General features: G+C 44.4%; 1 protein-coding gene across 1 annotated transcript; it reads right to left on the minus strand.

Annotated features, from left to right (window-relative positions):
- Positions 1-480: 480 nt before the first annotated feature.
- On the minus strand, positions 481-19,252 carry LOC121866949 (atrial natriuretic peptide receptor 1-like). The gene is given in 8 exon segments (XM_042366709.1): positions 481-2,771; positions 3,405-3,499; positions 4,273-4,546; positions 5,373-5,441; positions 8,659-8,696; positions 8,699-8,778; positions 11,794-11,943; positions 19,082-19,252. Coding segments are annotated over 8 exon segments (852 nt in total). The 5' UTR covers positions 19,171-19,252; the 3' UTR covers positions 481-2,714.
- Between the last annotated feature and the right edge of the window lie 3,986 nt (positions 19,253-23,238).

The following is a 23,238-nucleotide window of genomic DNA, read 5'->3' on the forward strand; positions in this document are numbered from 1 at the left end:
TGATGGAAAACATCTGGATACACTGTACAGTAAGGATAAAATAACAATATGAACTTATCAGCTGGCCTATATCAAGAGGGGGGAATAATATGAACAGTACCAAAGTTAATAAAAAAATTACCATAACCCCTGATGAGACTTACATGACACAGCACTCTTGATCACTGCCCTTAAGTATACTCGTTGTATGATGTGTGAAATTTTAAAGTCATGTATTGTATTCTGAAGTAAGTGTGAAAAGCTTGCATTCATAGGCGACTAAATGTACAGTAGATATCATTTAGGCTTTGACAATACTAACTCAAAAATATTCTCTAAGGTAATAGCAAAAATACAGTATATGAGAACAGAATAAACCAATTTGTAATACTGTACCTGTCCCCCCCTAATAGGAAAGGGTGGAGCTCAAATTGGTATAAATTTCATTGGTGTATTTTCATTTGCACTTGGACAAAATTTAGGCGAGTAGGCCAACCCCCTTTAGCAAACCCTGAATAATGATTTATTTCTGCCACTGAACTGCAATAGCCATCATAAATAGGTCATAAATGCAAAATTGTCAGGAACACGTTCAATGATTTTTGGAAGAACCGATCAATGATATCAGATTTCTTGTACCAAATGACTACTGGAATGAGCAGTGTTGTCTGTAGCAGATAGAAGGGATTAAAAACCTGTCTGACCAAATATAACTGTTAAAAATACAGTATTGTACAGTAGTATATGAAAATAGATGCAAGCACAAATAGAGTACAGTACAGTAAGACTCCAGCTGGATAGAGGTCAAACAACACTGACGTCCACCATATAATTTACTTATGCTAAATTTTAAATTATTTTCAGAAAGCAAAAATCTAGTAGTTTATGAGTAATATAATAATTAAGAAAGATTTGTTAAATTTTATACAGTACTTCAAAGTTATTATTTTTTGCCGAAAGTATGAACAACAGTGCAGTATTTATATTGCAGTACAGTATAACCTAGTACAGTACATGTGATATTTTTGGGACCAACACCTATTTGTGAATGTGAAAAGTTTGGCTTAATGCAAATTGTATATTTATCTATAATACATCATAATGTTCTTTAACATTAAACATTAACATATGGACTGTACATTAATGTACAGTTGCACACAGAATTTCGTGATTCACCCAAGGTGGAGTGTATGGCACCTGTCCCACCCTTACTGGACTGCGAGTCAGTGTCAATCCGTCCCGGCACCTAACACAAACTAGCACTGGTGTAGTTTATTAATTGATTTATAGCAGTTTTAACTCTGTAGAAGGACTTGAGTAATACTGTTATGTTTAATTATGTCATTCTACAGAGTTAAAACTGCTATAAATCAATTAAACTATACAGGTGCTACTTTGCGTGTTGAGGGTCATCTAGACAGTGATTCACCGTCCAGTAATGGTAGGATAGGCTCCATACCCTCCACCTTGGGTCAACCACAAAATTCTGTGTGTAACTGTACAATACAATGAAACCTCATTAATTTCATTTAACTGAAGGAAAGGGAAATATAACATGGATTTCTGTGCAGAACACATCTGACTAAGTGGATCTGTATTTAACACATTAGTGTAACTAGCACTGTATACCTAACTTCTTTAAAAAGCAGTCTTCCAATCTTGATTGCCTTCCACGTCCCTTGTTCAGGCACCTTGTTAAACCATTAAGTCCTCAACAGTCTACACCAAAATAAAGCAGAATATAGACCGAAGTAGCATTAGCTAATTCTTTATCAACCTTCTGTTTGCACAAAATTATGTGTTTTTGTATTTATTCACACCACAGTGTTGGTAACCAACCTCAGCTTACCAACCTGATGTTTCTGACTTTTTATCCATGGTAAAGCTTACAACAGCTTCAGCTCATGACCAAGAGCCACACCTCTATAAAATTAACATCTGCTTCATGATGGTCAACGCTTTAAAGCAATTTACTATTCTTATAATGTAATTATTTTTTTAGATTCCTTCCACACATGTCCAAATTCACACTATGTGGTGGATCCATATATGTGAGGGTTTAATGTACTATGGAGTCACATATTTACATTACTGTACCTATTTCACTTTCACTGGTGAACTGCTTTTTAAGTAAAGGGAAACTACTAAATTACAAAAAAATTCAGCTACATAAGTAACTTCACTATTGATTAATAAGAAAATTACAAATATGTTATTATGATGAGCAGTATTTAGTGTTATATAGAAATAATACAATTTCTATTGTAGTATACTTATTAACAGATGAATAAGTACAGTACTGGTGTTTCTTGTGGTTCAGTCACATTGTGGCAACACAATTACACTACATCAGAGACAAGACAATCTACAGGTAGTCACATCAACATACAACATGTATAGAGAAGGATTAATATGTCCTGGAAGTGCGTGTGTGCACATGTATGTATGTATGTATGTATGTATGTATGTACGTGTGAGTTTGCATGTTTTATTTTAACTGACACTGATGTAGTCCTCATGCATAGTGCATTTACAAAATTGTCAGCAATGAAATAGGCCTTTTTCATTTAGTTTTACAAATGGTGTTGTAGCTCCAGAGAATGGAGCACTGTGGGTCTACAGCAGCCAGTTGGTGAGACTCTTAACACTGAACATTATATGTGTAGAGGGTAGAAGCGGTCAGTTCCAAGAAATAAGAAGAGTTCTGGAGGCTGAAGATGACTTGTGACATCTCTTTAAGAGTCAGCTTCTTGCTTCCCGAGCAGCCAATAGGTGTTCATTCTTCCTTTGCCCTGTTGGAGAAAATTGTCATCTATAGTGAATGAATAAAATGCTAGTGAGTATTCTTACTTTACTCATCTCTCAAGCACTGAAATAAATTTTCTGTTAACTGCCAATTTTCTTATCTTCTACATTTTAATTTTCATAAAATTTCAATTTCTGCCTCCTGTAATCAGTACAGGTATTACTACGCATTGACAAATATTCCCTAACACAATGATATCTATACCAAGATTATCAACAATTTTACCACTGATAATTTTACTGTTATACATATACAGAGTCAGGGGGTGGATCCAGAAGTACCAAAGGGGGGAAGGTTTCATGAAATTGTGGGTGGGGGAACATGGTGAACACAGCGAGCCCACCCAGCTGGGGGGTTTGGGGTCGGAGGCACTGTAAGCCCCCCAGATTTTTTTTTAAATCCGGCCAATATCATGGGCATTTTGGAGCCATGTGCACTTGTTATTAAGAGATATTCTGATGTCAAAAGTAATTACTTTTTATTAAACAAAAATGCTTGAGTACATTACTGCATTAAAGAAAAAATATTTGAATTTTCTGATGAAAAGAGGGGTCTGGACCCCTTGAACCCCCTTGGATCTGCCCCAGAGAGTGCTGCACAATAATTTGAGGAACAATACCTTCATATCGACCTCCCCTCGTAAGTCTAGAATAAACGATGGGTAGTTTTCTGCTAACATCTTTTGTGTTGTTGGGGACACATGGATCTTCAGGGCTGTGGAAAAAAGTATAGATCAATATGGTGTGAAATAAAGGGTACATAATTATGCACAAATGAGCAAAATAAAGTGGATAACCATGGAACCATTATTATTGTATACACTTACATAATAATAGTTCAGGTTGCCTTCATATATATTGGCTTCACAAGAACTAGATTCATATGTGGTTTACATTTCACCACCCAAATTTAAATTAAACTGAGATAAGGTTTGCAAGCATGTGGCTGTGCACCACATTTTTAATCTTCCCTGTTTGTAGTGCATCATGAGAATATATCTTGTACTGTACAATGCAAGGGTAACACTAGAATACAAGCCATTACTTGTGTATCATTCCCAGCTTCTCTGGAATTTAAAGGGCCTTGAGCCCCTATTCACTGGTAAGCCCAAAATTAAGCCTAGATATGGCACAACTTATATAAAATTGGTTTGTAAATAGTTTTGTGAGGAGGTCGAGCCCTACTGCTGTGAATAACCTCAGTTTTAACCCTTAGATTGCAGATAAACACACATTCATAAATCCCATGACAAATTGAACTACAGGGGATACGAGATCAAGTGTATAGTACTGTACAATGCATTCTTTTAAGTTCTTGCAGAAAAATTCAGTATCCATTTTGGCAAGTTCATGTACTGTATATGACAAATAATTAATTTTCTTGGGAGATTCCATCATCTAATGTTGACTTTGTGACCTACCTGTGGTCACACTTAGGTTGGAAAATGGGTGAATGACTATATTTATACTAATGAATTATCATCTTACGTTGTCCATTGCTCTCCATGCGTGAGGCTGTGTTGACAGTATCACCAAAGAGACAATAGCGTGGCATCTTGAGGCCCACCACACCAGCCACACACGGTCCTGTGTGCATGCCAATCCTCAGCTTGAGCTTGTCCTGTGGCCGGTGCCGGATGGTGAATGTCTCCACCTCCCTCAGGAGTGCCAGGGACATGCTGGCAATCTCCCGGGTGTGCTGTGTCCCGTTCCTCATTGGTAACCCAGAGACCACCATGTATGCATCACCAATGGTCTCCACCTGGTAATAGGAGAATAAAGAGCACCGATACTTTTAAGGAATTTGTTAGTAATAATATGTGTTGGAGGCTGGTGATGACTGTGTTCAGGACATACAAGACTGTGAGGACTTTGAGCTGGGGAATCAGTCTGAGAAAGGGTCTGAGAGACTAGGAGGAAAAGATACTAAATGCATCCGAGAAATTCTTTAGTTGAGAGCAGACTTTTAGCTAACATTTATAGAGTGTAATGCTTGAATTTTATGACTCAATTGAGGGATTTTTATTTGTACACGAATAAGGGTTTTTCCAAGAGCAGCTTAATGCAGCTAATGACCAATTCTTCATCAATTCAATTTTCTATATGAACTCTCAAAATCTTTTTTAATCAGTACTTCTTTACCAAAACATAAGGCTAATATAGTACTGTACCATATTTACAATCCACTTTCTGATAACTAAATATACTGCGTCTCAGAAAACAAATAAGTACACCTCATCACATAGTTTACAGTACAGTACTGTTCTAACCTAACTGGGTACCAATATATTCCTAAATTATTAGGACCATGTACAAGCAACTTCTGATATCTTCAATAACCTTTATACTGTATATACTATTCTCTCTAAAAGCATCAATGTTTCCTTTAAGCATAGCAGTAATCTCTCACTATCATCAATGTTTTACAATGGCTTAAAATGTTCCCTTCCTGGATATTCTGTTTTAGAGTTAATAATATTCTCTCTCTCTCTCTCTCTCTCTCTCTCTCTCTCTCTCTGCATTTTCTTATCACTTGTCATTTCAATATTTAGCTACCATACTGTGGGAAGACTTGCACATTCACTTACCTTATACACATCAAAATTTTCAATGATGGCATCAAAACGAGTGTACAAGTCATTGAGCAGATCAACCACCTGAAAATATTGAAGAAAATTTTTAACTGTACAATACTAGATAGAATTATAAGGTATACAGTCATAGAAAAAAGTTTTGTCAGTCCTCTATCCCAACCATGAACCCTGAGCCGCATGACCCCTGAGCCGCATGAACCTGTGAATTCGAGACATCACACAGTGCACCATCTATGGGCCTAACACTGTGTCATGTCTCGGATTCACAGGTTCATGAGTCTCAGGGTTCATGAGTCTCAGGGTTCATGAGTCTCAGGGTTCATGAGTCTCAGGGTTCATGAGTCTCAGGGTTCATGAGTCTCAGGGTTCATGAGTCTCAGGGTTCATGGATAGGACAGAGAACAGACAGGAGTTTTTTTTTCTGCGACTGTACAAAAGTGATATACATTATACTCTCCGGAAGGATCCATTAAACTGTGATCATCAATAAATCACAAAATAATAATTACAGTAACATGTGGGAGGTATGAGATGAGATATGGAAGTTTGATAAATCTATTGAAAAAGTCAAGAACCAGCGTATGAGACACAGAAAGAGTTTGGGCCCAAGAGGTTTATGTAAAATGGATGATTATGTAAAGTAGTTACTATCATGACCACGAGTCTAAGGAAACCATGTAATAAATCAAAGTACTTGCATCAGTTTGGTTATATCATTAGTTTCTATAAACACTTGCACACTAACTTACTCCAGTAATCTCTAACACTCAATGATATTAAAGCTTCAAATAAGCTTTTAATATGTCATCATTCTCCACCAACCACCATTCGTACTCCTCAAACTCATGCGAAGAAGACAAGTACGCACGCACACACGCACACACACACACACACACACACACACACACACACACACACACACACACACACACAGTCACTCTGATTGTCCAGTTTCTCATTTACTCTTATGTATTACGTGGAAAATTAAATTAAAAACATTCTACAATCTTTAATTTCATGCGGTAACTGGAATCCTTGAATCTTTCAGTAAACAAATACCTAACTTCCTAACACCGGGCCCCTCACCATATTAGACAGAGAGTTAGATGAGGTTAGGAAGGTTTCTGTTAGGTTTGTGAATTCTCGTTTCCATTTTTATGTTCGGTATCATGCAAATCGTATCTCGCGAAATTTTGGCTCAATTTCAAAAGTTATTTCTGGTGATATCCGTCTCCTCCACCTTTACCCAATACCATAAGCCTAGGCTTGCCAATACAGACCACCTCCTTAACCTGTGGCAAGACAACCTGGGACTTGGTCACAATTTTTGTGAGCCATATGGCAGCAGGGTCTACCATTAGACAACACATTATGCTTCCATTATCTTCCCAGGCGCTAGTATCTCCTTTCTAAGATACGACAGCCGTATGCAAACGTCTATGTCCACTGGTAAGCATACGTGCCCAAGCGGCAGGAAGCACCACGTACCGAATTTTGCGCATGTGCGATTCTCTGCCGTTCCATTAACTGCACAGCCCGTCAATACGGCTGCCGTACCAATATCCAATGTATTCTGTCTATTTGTTTCTTTATTTCTGTCTATCTCCACCAACTAAGAGGTCTTTTATGTCACTCAGATCGTACTCTCTCTCTCTCTCTCTCTCTCTCTCTCTCTCTCTCTCTCTCTTCACAAGATTTACTTTCTCATCTTCCTCTTCACACCTTCCCTCATCTTCCTCTTCACACCTTCCCTCTTCTTCCTCCTCTCACCCTACCCTTCCTTCTCTCACTCTCACTTCAAACTCGTATCCTCATAAGATAGAGAGACCTTCTACAGGACAGCGGGGCGCCTTATTACCACCATACCTGTGAGTCGTATTGTGGCCCTGTTTTGATTGTAGCCCTAGGGATGATTGTGGCCTATAGTGTCGACTGTGGCCCTTATGTCGCCTAAGGGATGATTGGCTCTAGTGTCGACTGTGGCCTTGTGTCTAGCCTAGGGATGATTGTGGCTCTAGTGTCGACTGTGGCCCTTGTGTCGACTAATAGCCCTAGGGATGATTGTGGCCCTAGGGATGATTGTGGCCCCAGTAAAACTACAACACAATAAAACCAATGAACTTAAATTGACCTTAAAACAATAAATAACTCATACGTGTAATTATTGACTCGATACCTGTAATTAGTAGCAGATTTTACCTGTAATTATGATAAAAATATACCTGTAATTATAAGGAATTCGACACACTGTATACTAAGCCTTTAGTACATAAGTTTGGCGGGCACTACACATGACTGACCTTCACCTGTAAACTTTAAGTAGTCATTTACTGCTGAGCGGACGGCGGGAATCGAACCAATGAACCTTAGGACTAGAAGCGAGGGATATTTCCACTCAGCCACCGGACACCTCTTAATTAATTATGGTGTAGCTTACTGATAATTAAGTTGGTGATTATATTCAGTACGTCTTATTATGAAGGTGTACCTGTAGTGAGTGGGTAGGACGTAGGTAAGAGTAATTAGCGAGGAATAGGACGTAAATAAGTAATTAGTGAGGAATAGGACCTAAGTAAGAGTAATTAACGAAGAGTAGGACGTAAATAAGTAATTAGCGAGGAATAGGACGTAAATATTAGTAATTAGCGAGTAGGACGTAGGTAAGAGTAATTAGCGAGGAATAGGACCTAAGTAAGAGTAATTAACGAAGAGTAGGACATATATAACAGTAATTAGCGAGGAATAGGACGTATATAAGAGTAATTAACGAAGAGTAGGACGTAAATAAGAGTAATTAGCGAGGAATAGGACGTAAATAAGTAATTAGTGAGGTATAGGACCTAAGTAAGAGTAATTAACGAAGAGTAGGACATATATAACAGTAATTAGCGAGAATAGGACGTATATAAGAGTAATTAACGAAGAGTAGGACGTAAATAAGAGTAATTAGCGAGGAATAGGACGTAAATATTAGTAATTAGCGAGTAGGACGTATATAAGAGGATTTGGCGAGGAATAGGACGTAAATAAGAGTAATTAACGAAGAGTAGGACGTAAATGAGAGTAATTAACGAAGAGTAGGATGTAAATAAGTAATTAGTGAGGTATAGGACCTAAGTAAGAGTAATTAACGAAGAGTAGGACATATATACAGTAATTAGCGAGGAATAGGACGTATATAAGAGTAATTAACGAAGAGTAGGACGTAGGTAAGAGTAATTAAACGAGGAGTAGGGACGTAAAATAACAGTAATTAGCGAGAGGTAGGATGCGTACATGCCTCTAAGGGCGTTGACTGGGCAGAGAGAGTAGTAAAACAATATCGCTGAAGTAGATGGTGACACAGTCGTAGGTCTCTGCTACCACACTCTTACCTGCGATCAGCTGACTTGCCACCGACCTGCCAAACACACATGTTTAATTAGTGACCATACACACACACACACACACACACACACACAGACACACACACACACACACACACACACACACACACACACACACACACACACACACACACACAACACAAGATAACACAAACACTCTCTCTCTCTCTCTCTCTGCCCTTCATATCCCTCTCCCTGCCTCTTTTCTTCTCCTGGATGGGCAGGGGATAGTTAACACAGGGGAGAGATAAAAGTCCCATTCTTATGAGGTGTTGCGTTGATTAAGTGAGGTGGGAGGAGGAGGAGGAGGAGGAAGGAGGAGGGAGGAGGAGGAGGAGGAGGAGGAGGAGGAGGAGGAGGAGGAGGATCAGGAGGAGGAGGAGGAGGAGGAGGAGGAGGAGGAGGAGGAGGAGGAGGAGGAGGAGGAGGAGGAGGAGGCAGGAGGAGGAGGAGGAGGAGGAGGAGGAGGGATCAGGAGGAGAGGAGGGGGAGGGATCAGGAGGAGGAGGAGGAGGATCAGGAGGGAGGAGGAGGAGGGCAGGAGGAGGATCAGGAGGAGGAGGAGGAGGAGCAGGGGAGGAGGGATCAGGGAGGAGGAGGGAGGGAGGAGGAGGAGGAGGGAGGGAGGAGGAGGGAGGGATCAGGAGGGAGGGAGGAGCAGGAGGGAGGAGGAGGGAGGAGGAGGAGGAGAAGGAGGAGGAGGAGGAGGAGGGGAGGAGGAGGAGGAGGATCAGGAGGAGGAGGAGCAGGAGGGAGGAGGAGGAGCAGGAGGGAGGGAGGAGGAGGAGGAGGAGGAGGGAGCAGGGGAGGAGGGAGGAGGAGGAGGAGGAGGAGGATCAGGAGGAGGAGGACGAGGAGGAGGAGGAGGAGGAGGGAGGGGAAGGAGGACGGGGAGGGAGGAGGAGGATCAGGAGGAGGAGGAGGAAGAGGGAGGAGGAGGGATCAGGGAGGAGGAGGAGGAGGAGGAGGAGGAGGAGGAGGAGGAGGGAGGAGGAGGAGGAGGAGGAGGATCAGGAGGATCAGGAGGACGAGGAAGAGGATCAGGAGGAGGAGGAGGAGGATCAGGAGGAGGAGGGAGTGTTGTTATTTACCTCCACTCCTCCTATTCCCGTGTTTCCCTCTCCCTCTTCTTCCTTCCTTCCTCCATCCTCCTCCCCCCCCCTTCTTTCCTCCATCCTTCCTTCCTCCTTCCCTTCCCTCCCTCCCTCTTCCTTCCTCCATCCCTCTTCCTCCCTCCATCCTCTTCCTCCTCCCTCTTCCTTCCTCCATCCCTCCTTCCCCCTTCTTTCCTCCATCCCTTCCTTCCTCCCTTCCTCTTCCTCCCTCCCTCCCTCTTCCTTCCTCCCTTCCTCTTCCTTCCTCCATCCTTCTTCCTTCCTCCATCTCTATATTCTTTCCCTCACTAATTTTCCTTCTCTTCACAGTCTGTCTGTCTCTTCTTTTTTTTTTCTCTCTCTCTCTCTCTCTCTCTCTCTCTCTCTCTTCTTTTCTCCCGTCACCTCTTCACTATCTCCGCCTCTCTCTTCTCTCCATCTGTCTCTCTCTTCTCCCTCTATCTCTGCTCTCTTTCTCTTGATCTTCTCTCCTTGTCGCTCTAATTATGAGGACAGAAGCCACAGAGACAGGGGGAGGTTGGGGGGAGAGAAGGAGACGGGGGAGGGAAGAGACGGGAGGGAAGGAAGGTGACGAGGAGAGAAGAGACAGGGGGGAGGAAGGAGAGAAGGAGAGGGGGAGAGAAGGAGACAGGGGGGGAGGGAAGGGAGAGAGGTGACGAGGGGAGAGAGAAGGACGGGAAGGAGGGGGTGACGAGGGAGAGAGAAGGGGAGGGGGGGGAGGAAGGGAGAGAAGGAGACGGGGGGAAGAAGGAGACAGGGGAGGGAAGGGAAGAGGTGACGTCGGGAGATAGAGAGGAAGAATGGGAAAGATAGAATGAAGAAAGGAAGAGGAGGAGGTGGGATGGAGAGGAAACGTAGGGGTGGGTGGATGGGGAGGTGGGGAAGAAGGAATGGTGGGGAGAGGATAGGGTTTAATTAATGCATTAGTACTGGGAGGAGGAAGGGGAGGATCTGGGGGAGGGGTGAGGAGAGTACTGGGGGAGGGGTGAGGAAGGGTAGGGTGCTGGGGAGGGTGAGGAAGGGAGTGGTGACTGGGGAGGGGTGAGAGGGAGGGTACTGGGAAGGGGGGAGGAGAAAGGAGGAAAGGGAAGAATGGTGAATAGAAAGAGGGAGGGAGGGAGGATAGAGGTGGTAATTGACACTCTGACAGACGTATATCACATCATCGCCACCGCCCTCACCCTTATGACACGGTCCTATATCCGGCGTGTCAGAAGCTTCACCATGACACACTGAGATGACACCTCAACCTCTATCAAAGCTAAGCCAAGAAGAAGGAAAATAAAGGAGGAGGAGGAGGCGTAGTAGGAAGAAGGAGGATGGGGAGGAGGAGGGGGCGTAGTAGAAGAAGGAGGAAGAGGAGAAAGAGTAGTAGTAGCAGCTGAAGAGGAGGAGGAAGAGTAGTAGCACAGGAGGAACGAGAACGACAAGATAAGGGCATATGGGGAGAGAATTCAGAACGTTGATCAGGGCAGCTTCACTCCTCTAGTGTTCACAACCTCTGGTGGGATGGGACCAAGTGCAAGATGTTTCTACGCCAGACTCGCCCAGAAGTTATGTTACAGCCTGGATGAGATGTTGACTGTCCTTCTCTCCTTGGGTCTGCTTTGCGCTGCCTCAGGGAACGAAATGCCCAGCCGACAACACTCAGATATTGACTATGAGTACAGTCACTAATATGATCTGCGGCTCAACTAACTCAACACAGCTAGGATAGTTACTTATGTATTAGGATATTTAATATTAGGTAATAAAAATGGTGGAAGGTGTGGCTATTGGGGAGGCTGGGCCACTTTTTATAGCAGTAGTAGTAGTAGTAGTAGTGGGAGGAGGAGGAGGAGGAGGAGGAGGAGGAGGAGGAGGAGGAGGAGGAGGAGGAGGAGGAGGAGGGGGAGGAGGAGGTAGGGTACTCACTTGGGCAGGAGCTGGTAGAGTAGCTCCTCACAGCGCCGCTTCTCCTCCAGGTAGTCAGCTGTACGCTCCTGCACCAGTGCCTCCAGGTTGTTGGCGTACTGTTCCATACGTGAGAGGAGGTTGTCCAGGATGTTCCCAGACTCGTTGTCCCTGTAGGGTAGGTCAGGTCAGGTCAGGTCAGGTCAGGTCAAATATTACATATAAGGTCATTTTCCTTTTTATATCCAGAAATATTAGGTAATGTTTATCCAATAGGTCATATTAACCTAACACAAGAGCCAGACAAGACAAAGGAACAAGACAAGAGCCAGATATGTGTTCTCTCTCTCTCTCTCAAGACAAGAGCCAGATATGTGTTCTCTCTCTAGACAAGAGCCGAATGTGTTCTCTCTCTCTCTCTCGACAGGCCAGATATGTGTTCTCTCTACAAGACGAGCCAGATATGTGTTTTCTCTCTCTCTCCACAAGACAAAGGCCAGATATGTGTTCTCTCTCACAAGACAAGAGCCAGATATGTGTTCTCTCTCTCTCTCTCCACAAGACAAGAGCCAGATATGTGTTCTCTCTCACAAGACAAGAGCCAGATATGTGTTCTCTCTCTCTCTACAAGACAAGGAGCCAGATATGTGTTTTCTCTCTCTCTCTAGGACAAGAGCCAGATATGTGTTTTCTCTCTCTCTCTCACAAGACAAGAGCCAGATATGTGTTCTCTCTCTCTCTCCAAGACGAGCCAGATATGTGTTCCTCTCTCTCACAAGACAAGAGCCAGATATGTGTTCTCTCTCTCTCTACAGAACAAGAGCCAGATATGTGTTCTCTCTCTCTCTCACAGCAGAGCCAGATATGTGTTTCTCTCTCTCTCCAAGACAAGATGAATGTGTCTCTCTCTCTCTCTCTCTCACACGACACAGTAAGGAGGCAGTGAGAATATTGAACACCATACAGTATGCAAATGAGACGCGTAACCGGAAGCTGAATAACAATGTCCAGCACAGAGGAAACACTCTACCCACCCTAGCCTAGCTTAGCCTAACACACACTAACCCAACATAGCTTAACCCACCCTAGCCTAGCTTAGCCTAACACACACTAACCCAACATAAGCAACCCACCCTAGGTAGCTTAGCCTAACACACACTAACCCAACATAAACCCACACTGTTTCAGCATAACACACACTAACCTTATGAAGCAACCCACCCCTAGCCTAACAAACTAACACACTAACCCAACATAGCTTAACCCACCCTAGGTAGCTTAGCCTAACACAAACTAACCCTAACCTAACCCTAACTAACCTAACCTAACCTAACCTAACCTAACCTAACCTAACCTAACCTAACCTAACCTAACCTAAATTATGCTAAAACTCTATACTTTAACTTGATACATTCACTTCATACAAGTTATGGGGACAGCTTAGTATCGTCTTCTAAGTAGTGTTAAGTGAGCATATCTACTTAAACAACAGTCTAAGTATAATTTTGATATTATACTTGAGTTAGATTTGTGTTTTAGTTAAAGTCAAAGAGTCAAGTACATTAACACATCTTAAGTTATGGTAAATATTTATAATAAGAACAATTAAGAGTTAAGAGCCTGACAAGTTAGTACTAAGACGATGATTCAGTCCCACTAAGTCGCTTATTTAAACACAAAACCTCGACTTGTTTCAAAACATTCCCGTATGTTTTGAATTAATATCTGTGGGGTCATATTAGTCATATTACTATTTCATTGACCTCCCATATAAAGGTCAAAGGTCATGGGTGATTAAGATAAGTTTATAAGTGTGGAGTATGTGAAATATGGGTGGTAATGACCGTAGCTTATATATACGTGTTCAAAGATTACGGAGGGAGAGCAAGGGTGGGAATATCCGCCACTCTCCAATATCCATCTATCTATCTATCCATCAATTTATCTATCCATCTATCTATATATCTATTTGTGTATCTATTTCTGTCTGTATGTCTGTCTGTCTGTCCTTAATCTACATTCCTCTACGTACACTCCCTCTCATCCCACTCTTCTCCCGTGCTGGCAGAAGGCGAGTGAGAGCCGGGCGTGTGCTACCCTGACTTTACTGAGAGGGTCACCAGGTGCTGTTGATTGCTCGTGCTGGCGATGGTAGGAGTTCCTCTCTCTCTCTCTCTCTCTCTCTCTCTCTCTCTCTCTCTCTCTCTCTCTCTCTCTCTCTCTCTCTCTCTTCATCCTCTCCTACATAAGCCAATACTCTTCACCCTCATCTCTTCCTGTGTTTCCTCTTTCTCTTCCTCTCCTTCACTCTTTCTTCCTCTTGTTCTCTCCTACTTTACCTCCTTCTCTCCACCTCTTACCGCTCTCCTCCTTCTCTCCTATCCTCACCACTTTCTCTTTTACTCTCTCTCCTCCTCCTCCTCCTCCTCCTCTCTCCTTTCTTTCCTCTTCTCTCACCTCCCCTCCTCTCACCCCTCACCTCTCACCCCTCACCCCTCACCCCTCACCTCCCACCTCTCCCCCTCACCCCTCCTCTCACCTCTCCCCCTCACCTCTCACCCCTCACCCCTCACCTCTCATCAGCCATCCATCAACAGCTCACCTCTCACCTCCTCACTACTCAACATTGACCATAAAATTTACATGTAATTTCTTAGGCCCTGTTTCCCTCGGTGTTAAGGAGCGGCCCAGGCGAGAACCTCCTTCAGTTATATCGTAAGGTATTCCTTCTGCTGCCACGTCTGTATGCAAATGACCTACACAAGCGTTCGTATATGTAAATGTAATTGGAGAATCGATCCTCAAGGGAAAATGCGTCAGTGAGTATGATTTTGGTATTAACTGTATCCGTATTTATCGAGGTTATGGCATTACCTGTATGATACTGTAACCACCTGGGAGTTACTGTACCTGTATTTTATATCCAAGCTAATTATGGTACAGATGTTGCTGAATGAAACACTCTAAATCTAACAGTCAGATGTCTTTCACACTCTTAGCTTCTATATCATTCACCAGTTAACTGTTTATTACTCCAGTCAGTCAGTCAGTCAGTCAGTCAGTCATTTAAGAGTTATTAAGCCAAGATTATCATATTAATAACTCTTTAACTTTCTCGGCGTAGGAATAGTTGTGTGGCTGGAGAGAATTGGGTCACACAGAACTAGGTCACAAAAACTAGGTCACACAAAATCGGGTCACAAAAGACTGGTAGCATATATCAACAGCCAAGACCACTTCTTTTTTCCATTCACTAAAAAAAAAAAAAAATCCTTCCTTAAAATCCCCCTTTAATTGGAAACTTAAGTCAATAAAATACCAAAACTACGATACAAATAAATTCTTAAAGTTTCGTACGATATAAAGATTTCATACACTATAATTGTCTCTCTAACTTAAAACGTGGGAAGACTTCTAATGAGTTCATAGTTACGACACAATTGTTGAAAGTCTCGTAAAGTCTTTTCTCAAGTTAGGGAAGGGATGATAATGTGTTTTATTGGTTCTATTAAGAGGTTACGTGGGGCCTTTGCATGAGAGCCTTTGTGTGTGTGTGTGTGTGTGTGTGTGTGTGTGTGTGTGTGTAAGGTCGGTGTCACGCCAACTCTCTTCCACAAGGCTTAAGTTAGGACACACACATAAGAGTTAAAGGGTGAGGAGATAATTAACTAGGTCTATGAGGGTGTGGGTTTGAGGCCTCAGGTGTGAGTTGAGAGCCTCAGGTGTGAGTTGAGAGCCTTGGGTGTGAGTTGTGAGCCTTGGGGTGTGATTGTGAGTCTTGGGGTGTGAGTTGAAGTCTTGGGGTGTGAGTTGAGGCCTTGGGGTGTGGGTTAGAGCCTTGGGGTGTGGTTGAGAGCTTGTGTGGGAGGCCTTGGGTGGAGTCTTGGGTGGTTGAGCTTGGGTGGGGTTGAGAGCCTTGGGGTGTGGTTGAGAGCCTTGGGGTGAGAGTTTGGGGTGTGGGTTGAGTCTTGGGTTGAGTCTTGGGTGTGAGTTGTGAGTCTTGGGGTGTGGGTTTGAGAGCCTTGGGGTGTGGGTTGAGAGCCTTGGAGTGTGGGTTGAGAGCCTTGGGTGTGGTTGTGAATCTTGGGGTGTGGGTTGAGAGCCTTGGGGTGTGAGTTGTGAGTCTTGGGTGTGAGTTGTGAGTCTTGGGGTGTGGGTTGAGCCTTGGGGTGTGAGTTGGAGTCTTGGGGTGTGGGTTGAGCCTTGGGGTGTGAGTTGAACTGGGGTGGTAACCTTGGGTGAGTTGTGAGTCTTGGGGTGTGGGTTGAGAGCCTTGGGGTGTGAGTTGAGAGCCTTGGGGTGTGAGTTGAGAGCAGGGGTGGTTGAATCTTGGGGTGTGAGTTGAGAGCCTTGGGGTGTGTTGTGAGTCTTATGAGGTTGAGGAGCCTTGGGGTGTGAGTTGTGAGTCTTGGGGTGTGGTTTGAGGCCATGGGGTGTGAGTTGAGAGCCTTGGGGTGTGAGTTGTGAGTCTTGGGGTGTGAGTTGAGAGCCTGGGGTGTGGATTGAAGCGGGGTGTGAGTTGAGAGCGGGTGTGGAGTCTTGGGGTGTGGGTTTGAAGTCTTGGGGTGTGAGTTGTGAATCTTGGAGTGTGAGTTGAGAGCCTTGGGGGGAGTTGAGTCTTGGGGTGTGGATTGAGAGCCTTGGAGTGTGAGTTAAGAGCCTTGGGTGTGGGTTGAGAGCTTGGGGTGTGGCCTGCGAGTCACGTGACCCGGGACTCAGGCAGCGTAAACATGGACTAAAAACACGAACTAGAAAATTAACTTTACGAAAAAAATCCTAAACAAAAAATGTACCTCGCCAAAGAAAAATCAACTCAGATAAAAAAGAAAAAATCCCGCCAATTTAGTTTCAAAATCAACTTACTTCGCCAATCTAAAATTTGTGCCAATATGGAAATTTCGAGAACTCACAAAACTCCAACTTTTTAAATGAATTTCGAGCCTGAGAAGTATCTGGCAGGCGAACCTTTAAAAGCACGACTTCTAACTTTCTAACAAACCACGTCACCAGCTCACAAACTTAACCTAACTAACAAACCACGTCACCAACTCACAAGCCACGTCACCAGTTCACAATCATAACCTAACTAACAAACTAAGTCACCAACTCACAAACTTAACCTAACAAACCACGTCACTAACTCCAAATTAACCTAACAAACCACGTCACCAACTCACAAACTTAACCTAACAAACCACGTTACCAGTTCACAAACATAACCTAAGTAACAAACCACGTCACCAACTCACAAACCACGTCACCAGCTCACAAACTTAACCTAACAAACCACGTCACTAACTCACAAACACACTCGAAAAACCTTACAATTCCACACTAACAATTTCTTCATCTTTCTCAAACGACTATTACTTCAGATCTTAAGTAATCATCACTACTAAAACTACTTATAAAATTAATAATATTCCCCCAGGAAAAAGTATCTCACATTTACTTTAATTAATGTGAGAAAATAAAAAAAATGTGAAAGAAAGAAAAGCGAAAATGGTCTAATTAGCGAAAACAAAATGACCGCGAAAGGAAAAATGGTTTATCAGGTTTTCGTCGATTAGTGGTGAGTGGCTAATCCTGTCAGCATTTTATTTTCGCTAAAAAAATATCATAGATTTCTTCCCGTGTAATCTTCCTCTAACCGTCTCTGTATTCTCCTTGATATATCACTATTTCTTTTATTTTTTGTGATGTTCTTCCTTCATTTTTGTCTTCTCTGTGGCCTGATTTATTTTATTCTATGTTTAGAGTTTTCTTTCTCCTACGTATTTGCAATTCTCTTCCACCTTTGTACCTTCCATGTTTAATGTTCTGCAGTATAACCTTGGTTGTCTCAACACCCCAGGACGTGACCCAGTATGACCCTGGCTCTCTCAGCACCCCAGGACGTGACCCAGTATGACCCTGGCTCTCTCAACACCCCAGGACGTGACCCAGTATGACCTTGGCTGTCTCAACACCCCAGGACGTGACCCAGTATTGGCTCTCTCAGCACCCCAGGACGTGACCCAGTTGACACTGGCTCTCTCAGCACCCCAGGACGTGACCCAGTATGACCCTGGCTCTCCAGCACCCAGGACGTGACCCAGTATGACCCTGGCTCTCTCCACCCAGGGACGTGATCCAGTATGACCTGGCTCTCTCAGCACCCCAGGACGTGACCCAGTATGACCCTGGCTCTCTCAGCACCCCAGGACGTGACCCAGTATGACCCTGGCTCTCTCAGCACCCCAGGACGTGACCCAGTATGACCTTGGCTCTCTCTAGCACCCCGGACGTGACCCAGTATGACCTTGGCTGTCTCAACACCCCAGGACGTGACCCAGCCCTGGCTGTCTCAACACCCCAGGACGTGACCCAGTATGACCCTGGCTCTCTCAGCACCCAGGACGTGACCCAGTATGACCTTGGCTCTCTCAGCACCCCAGGACGTGACCCAGTATGACCTTGGCTGTCTCAACACCCCAGGACGTGGTATACGCTCTCTCAGCACCCCAGGACGTGACCGTATGACCTTGGCTCTCTCAGCACCCCCAGACGTGACCAGTATGACCCTGGCTCTCTCAGCACCCAGGACGTGACCCAGTATGACCCTGGCTCTCTCAACACCCCAGGACGTGACCCAGTGACCCTGGCTCTCTCACCCCGGACGTGACCCAGTATGACCTTGGCTGTCTCAACACCCCAGGACGTGACCCAGTATGACCCTGGCTCTCTCAGCACCCAGGACGTGACCCAGTATGACCCTGGCTCTCAGCACCCAGGACTGTGATATGACCCTGGCTCTCTCAGCACCCCAGGAGTGACCCAGTATGACCTGGCTCTCTGCTTTTAGGACGTGACCCAGTATGACCCTGGCTCTCTCAGCACCCGAGGACGTGACCCAGTATGACCCTGGCTCTCAGCACCCAGGACGTGACCCAGTATGACTCTGGCTCTCTCAGCACCCCAGGACGTGACCCAGTATGACCCTGGCTCTCTCAGCACCCCAGGACGTGACCCAGTATGACCCTGGCTCTCTCAGCACCCAGGACGTGACCCAGTATGACTCTGCTCTCTCAGCACCCAGGACGTGACCCAGTATGACCCTGGCTCTCTCAGCACCCAGGACGTGACCCAGTATGACCGGCTCTCTCAGCACCCCAGGACGTGACCCAGTATGACCCTGGCTCTCTGCACCCCAGGACGTGACCCAGTATGACCATGGCTCTCTCAGCACCCCAGGACGTGACCCAGTATGACCCTGGCTCTCTCAGCACCCCAGGACGTGACCCAGTATGACCCTGGCAGTAGACCTTACTTGTTGAGCCTGCGGATGATGGTCTTGAGCTGTTGGAAGTCTGGCCGCTCCATGTACTCCTCGGCCCAACACTTCTTCATCATCTGCATCACCTCCTCCTCGGCCACCTCGTCCTCCGTGCTGGGCCTGAACGCCGGGTGTCCGCCGTTCTTGACATTCTCCACGATCTCTGTTGAAGGGAAGACAACAAGGGGGTGAGGAACGTGGGGTCTATTAGCGGAGACAGAATCAACGACGTGGAGGTCTGCAGTGAATACAATAAATCGTGGGTGTGGTGGTGGTGGTGCAGGAGACAGTTGGAATGACAGTGATTTTAGATACAGTTTATTGTGGTGGAAAAAAAGAAGTTCCTGCAGTTTACTATTACCTAACCTAACCTAACCTAACCTGACCTAACCTAACCTAACCTAACCTAACCTAACCTAACCTGACCTAACCTAACCTAACCTAACCTAACCTAACCATCTAGATTATTGTGAAGGATTGTCTCTCCTTTTTCCCATCTGTCCATCAGTCATTAGCCTGGTACAAACTCTGGGTAAAACAGTCTCACACTCCTCAACTCTCTTGCTGGTACAAATACTGGTAAAAACATCCACTTCTTTCACCCACATTACTCGTCAATATTATTCTTAACACTCTGGGCGGTCGAGTATGTTGGGACTCCATTAGTGTCGCTAGTTTTTTTTAATATTTTTTGTATTACTCTCGAATGTGAAATCTAATATGACAGGAGGAATAGTGTGTCGAGTGCCTGTGCAATATCAACACATTTTTCATCCTCTCACTTCACTCGTGCAATGTCAGGGAGAAATAATAAATAAACCCCCACAGCCCTTCACCCCGACTCATCACACCCCTTTACCTCTCTACCTATCGCATCCCTTCACCCTGACACCTAACACCCTCACCCCTTCCTTAAAACCCCTCCTTTGGCCCATCTTTCCCTTCTCATAACGTTAACACATCCATTCAAACGCAAATCCACAAAAAGCTCATAAAGCCATACCCGATACTGAAAAAAAAATATGCTTCCTCGATCATCACATTTTACTGTAGTCACCCCCTAAATACCTCTTAAGATGCGTTTTCTCTAAAGTAAAACCGTATTACCATAACACTGGATGCGGACTTTTGACAAGGTTTGACTATGGTGGATTAGTGAACGATGGAGGAGGAGGACTTAAGTTAATATAAGATGGAGTAAGAGCATAAGAACATTAAGAACATAAGAATGGAGGCAAGTGCAGCGGGCCTATAATTATGTGTATATGTATGTATAAATAAATAAAAATAAATAAATAAATAAAAATAAAAATAATAAATAATAAAATAAATAAATATTAGTGATAACCGTGGTAACATTATGAGATGTTCTTATTACCACCATGCTATTGTACTATTCCAGATGATACTAAATGTTACATAATACTTCCTTGAGATAAATGTATAGTATATATCAGGTGCCTCAAAGAGCTCAGGTTCTCAACTGGCTCAGCCATGTTAATATTGTTATTATTATCCACTCTGTATCTGTATTTTTCTGGCTAAATAAACTGTTACAATTCAAAAAATTCAATTCAATTCAATACTGGGCAGTCCGTTTTACACCCAACCCCTATTGCTCATATATCCATCCAACCTATATTTGAAGTCATCCAGCGTGTTCGAGTTAATGATGATGTTTGGTAACTTGTTCCACTCATCCACTACTCAATTTCCAAACCAATGTTTACCAATTTCCCGCCTAAACCTACATTTGTCTAATTTAAAACCATTGTTACGAGTTCGCTCCTATTTGGATAGTTTGAGTACCTTTGTAATGTCCCCTTTGTTCAGCCCTGACTTCCATTTATACACCTCTATCATATCGCCCCTCACTCTACGTCTCTCGAGGGAATGCAAATTAAGATGCTTTAACCTGTCTCTATACTCAAGGTTCCTAATGCCGGGATTAGTCTTGTCATTCTCCTCTGTATTCTCTCTGAATGCTGGAGGATTTTGACCATACTTGTTATTGAGTTATGTGGATTTTATTAAACATCTGGTGGTTGATGGTAGAGTATGAGTGAAATAGGCTGATGTAGTTGATGACAGTAATTATATAAACATTAAAAACACACATACACATATTTACTTACACATACATACATACATAGGGTCTCTGAGTGTGGTAGTTAAGAGCATACAAAGTTAAGGAAGAGCAAAGTTGTAAGCTACTACCAGAAGGAAGTTTCATATTGACACATTAGTCTTTGTTCTTCTCTCTTCCTCTCCCATTCCCTTTCTTTATTGCCTCCTCCTATTATTCCTATTACTACTCCTTCTGATTCTACTACTTCTCCTATTCCTCCTCCTACTTTTCCTGCTATTTCCTCTCTTCCTCTTTTTCGTCCCATTTCAACATCCACTGTCCTCTTCTTCTCCTCTTCCCTCCTCTTCCTCTCCCACAACTTCCCTCCTTCCTCTCCTAACTTCCCTCTCTTCCTCTCCCCTTTCCCTCCTACAAGCTTCTCCTCTTCCTTCCTACAAACTTCCCTCCTCCTCCTCCCCTAAACTTCCCTCCCTTCCCTCCCTAGCTTCCCTCCTCTTCCCTCCCACAAACTTCCCTCCCCTTCCCTCCTAACTTCCCTCCTCTTCCTCCCTAAACTTCCCCTCCCCTTCCCTCTGAGCTTCCTCTTCCTCTCCCACAAGCTTCCTCCTCTTCCCCTCCCCTAAACTTCCCTCCTCTTCCTCCCCTAAACTTCCCTCCCTTCCCTCCCAAACTTCCCTCCTCTTCCCTCCCTAAACTTCCCTCCTCTTCCCTCCCACAAGCTTCCCTCCTCTTCCTCCCCCTTCCCTCCTAAACTTCCCTCCTCTTCCTCCCCTTCCTCCCCTCTAAACTTCCCTCCTCTTCCCTCCCTAACTTCCCTCCTCTTCCTTCCTCAGCTTCCTCCTCTTCCTCCTCCTTCCCTCTCTACACTTCCCTCCTCTTCCTTCAAACCTCCTCTTCCCTCTAACTTCCTCCCTTCCTCCTCTCCTCCTCTTCTCCCCCAAACTTCCTTCCTCCCCAAACTCCTCCTCTTCCTCTCCCTACTTCCTCCCCTTCCTCCTAACTTCCCTCCTCTTCCACTTCCTCCCTTCCTCCTCCTTCCTCTCTTCCTCCCGCTTCCTCCCTTCCTCCTACAACCTTCCTCCTCTTCCCTCCCCTAAACTTCCTCCTTCCTCTTCTCTCTCTTCCTCTCCCTGGCTTCCTCCCCTTCCCCTCTAGCTTCCCCTCCTTCCTCCTCTTCCTCCTCTTCCTCCCTTCACCCTAAGCTTCTCTCCTCTTCCCTTCTGCTTCCCTCCTCTTCCTCTCCCTCCCTTCCTCCTACAAACTTCCCTCCTCTTCCTCTCCCTCTCCTTCCCTCTAGCTTCCTCCTCTTCCCTCTCTCTCCTCACCCTACAACTTCCTCCTCTTCCTCTCCTCCCTTCCCTCCCTACAAACTTCCTCTCTTCTCTCCCCTGGCTTCCCTCTACATTTCCCTCTCTTCCTCTTCTCTCCTTCACCTCCTAGCTTCCCTCCCTCTTCCTCCTACTTCCTCTTCCTCTCCCTCTCCTTCCCTCCTACAAACTTCCTCCTCTTCCTCTCCCTTCCTTCCTCATTTCTTCTTTGTTTTTCTTTCCTGGAGTCTTCTGTACATTACCCCATTAGTCTCACATTGTTGTCTAACTTGGGCTCCAGTCTTACTGTTCAATCAATCTTTAAAACCTTTTCTTGTCCCAGCTAAGGTTTAGTTATTTCTCCAAGGTGGGTGGTGGGGTGGGTGGGGTGGGTGGGCTGGTGGTGGGTGGGCAGTGGTGAGGTGAGAGTGGAGTGGTGAGTGGGTTGGTGAAGGATCAATGTGAAATAGGTCAGTGGTGGTGGTGTAGGTGAGTGGTGGTGAAGGTGGTGGTGGTGGAGTGGTGGTGGTGGTGAATAGATGGATGAATCACGGTAACATTGTGAAATAGGTCGAGAACTTTGAGAATGGTTTTAGACATTTCTTAGGTGTGGGTTTGGGAAATTGATCAAGAAAATATCATATGTAATTATAAATATTGAGACCTATACCATATCTATCTGCATCATCTATCTATCTATCTATCTATCTATCCATCTTCTATCTATCTATCAGCTTGTCTCCCCTCACCAGCAA

This window comes from Homarus americanus, unplaced genomic scaffold (assembly GCF_018991925.1).
Source record: "Homarus americanus isolate GMGI-L3 unplaced genomic scaffold, GMGI_Hamer_2.0 scaffold27367, whole genome shotgun sequence".
NCBI classification, from domain to species: domain Eukaryota; kingdom Metazoa; phylum Arthropoda; class Malacostraca; order Decapoda; family Nephropidae; genus Homarus; species Homarus americanus.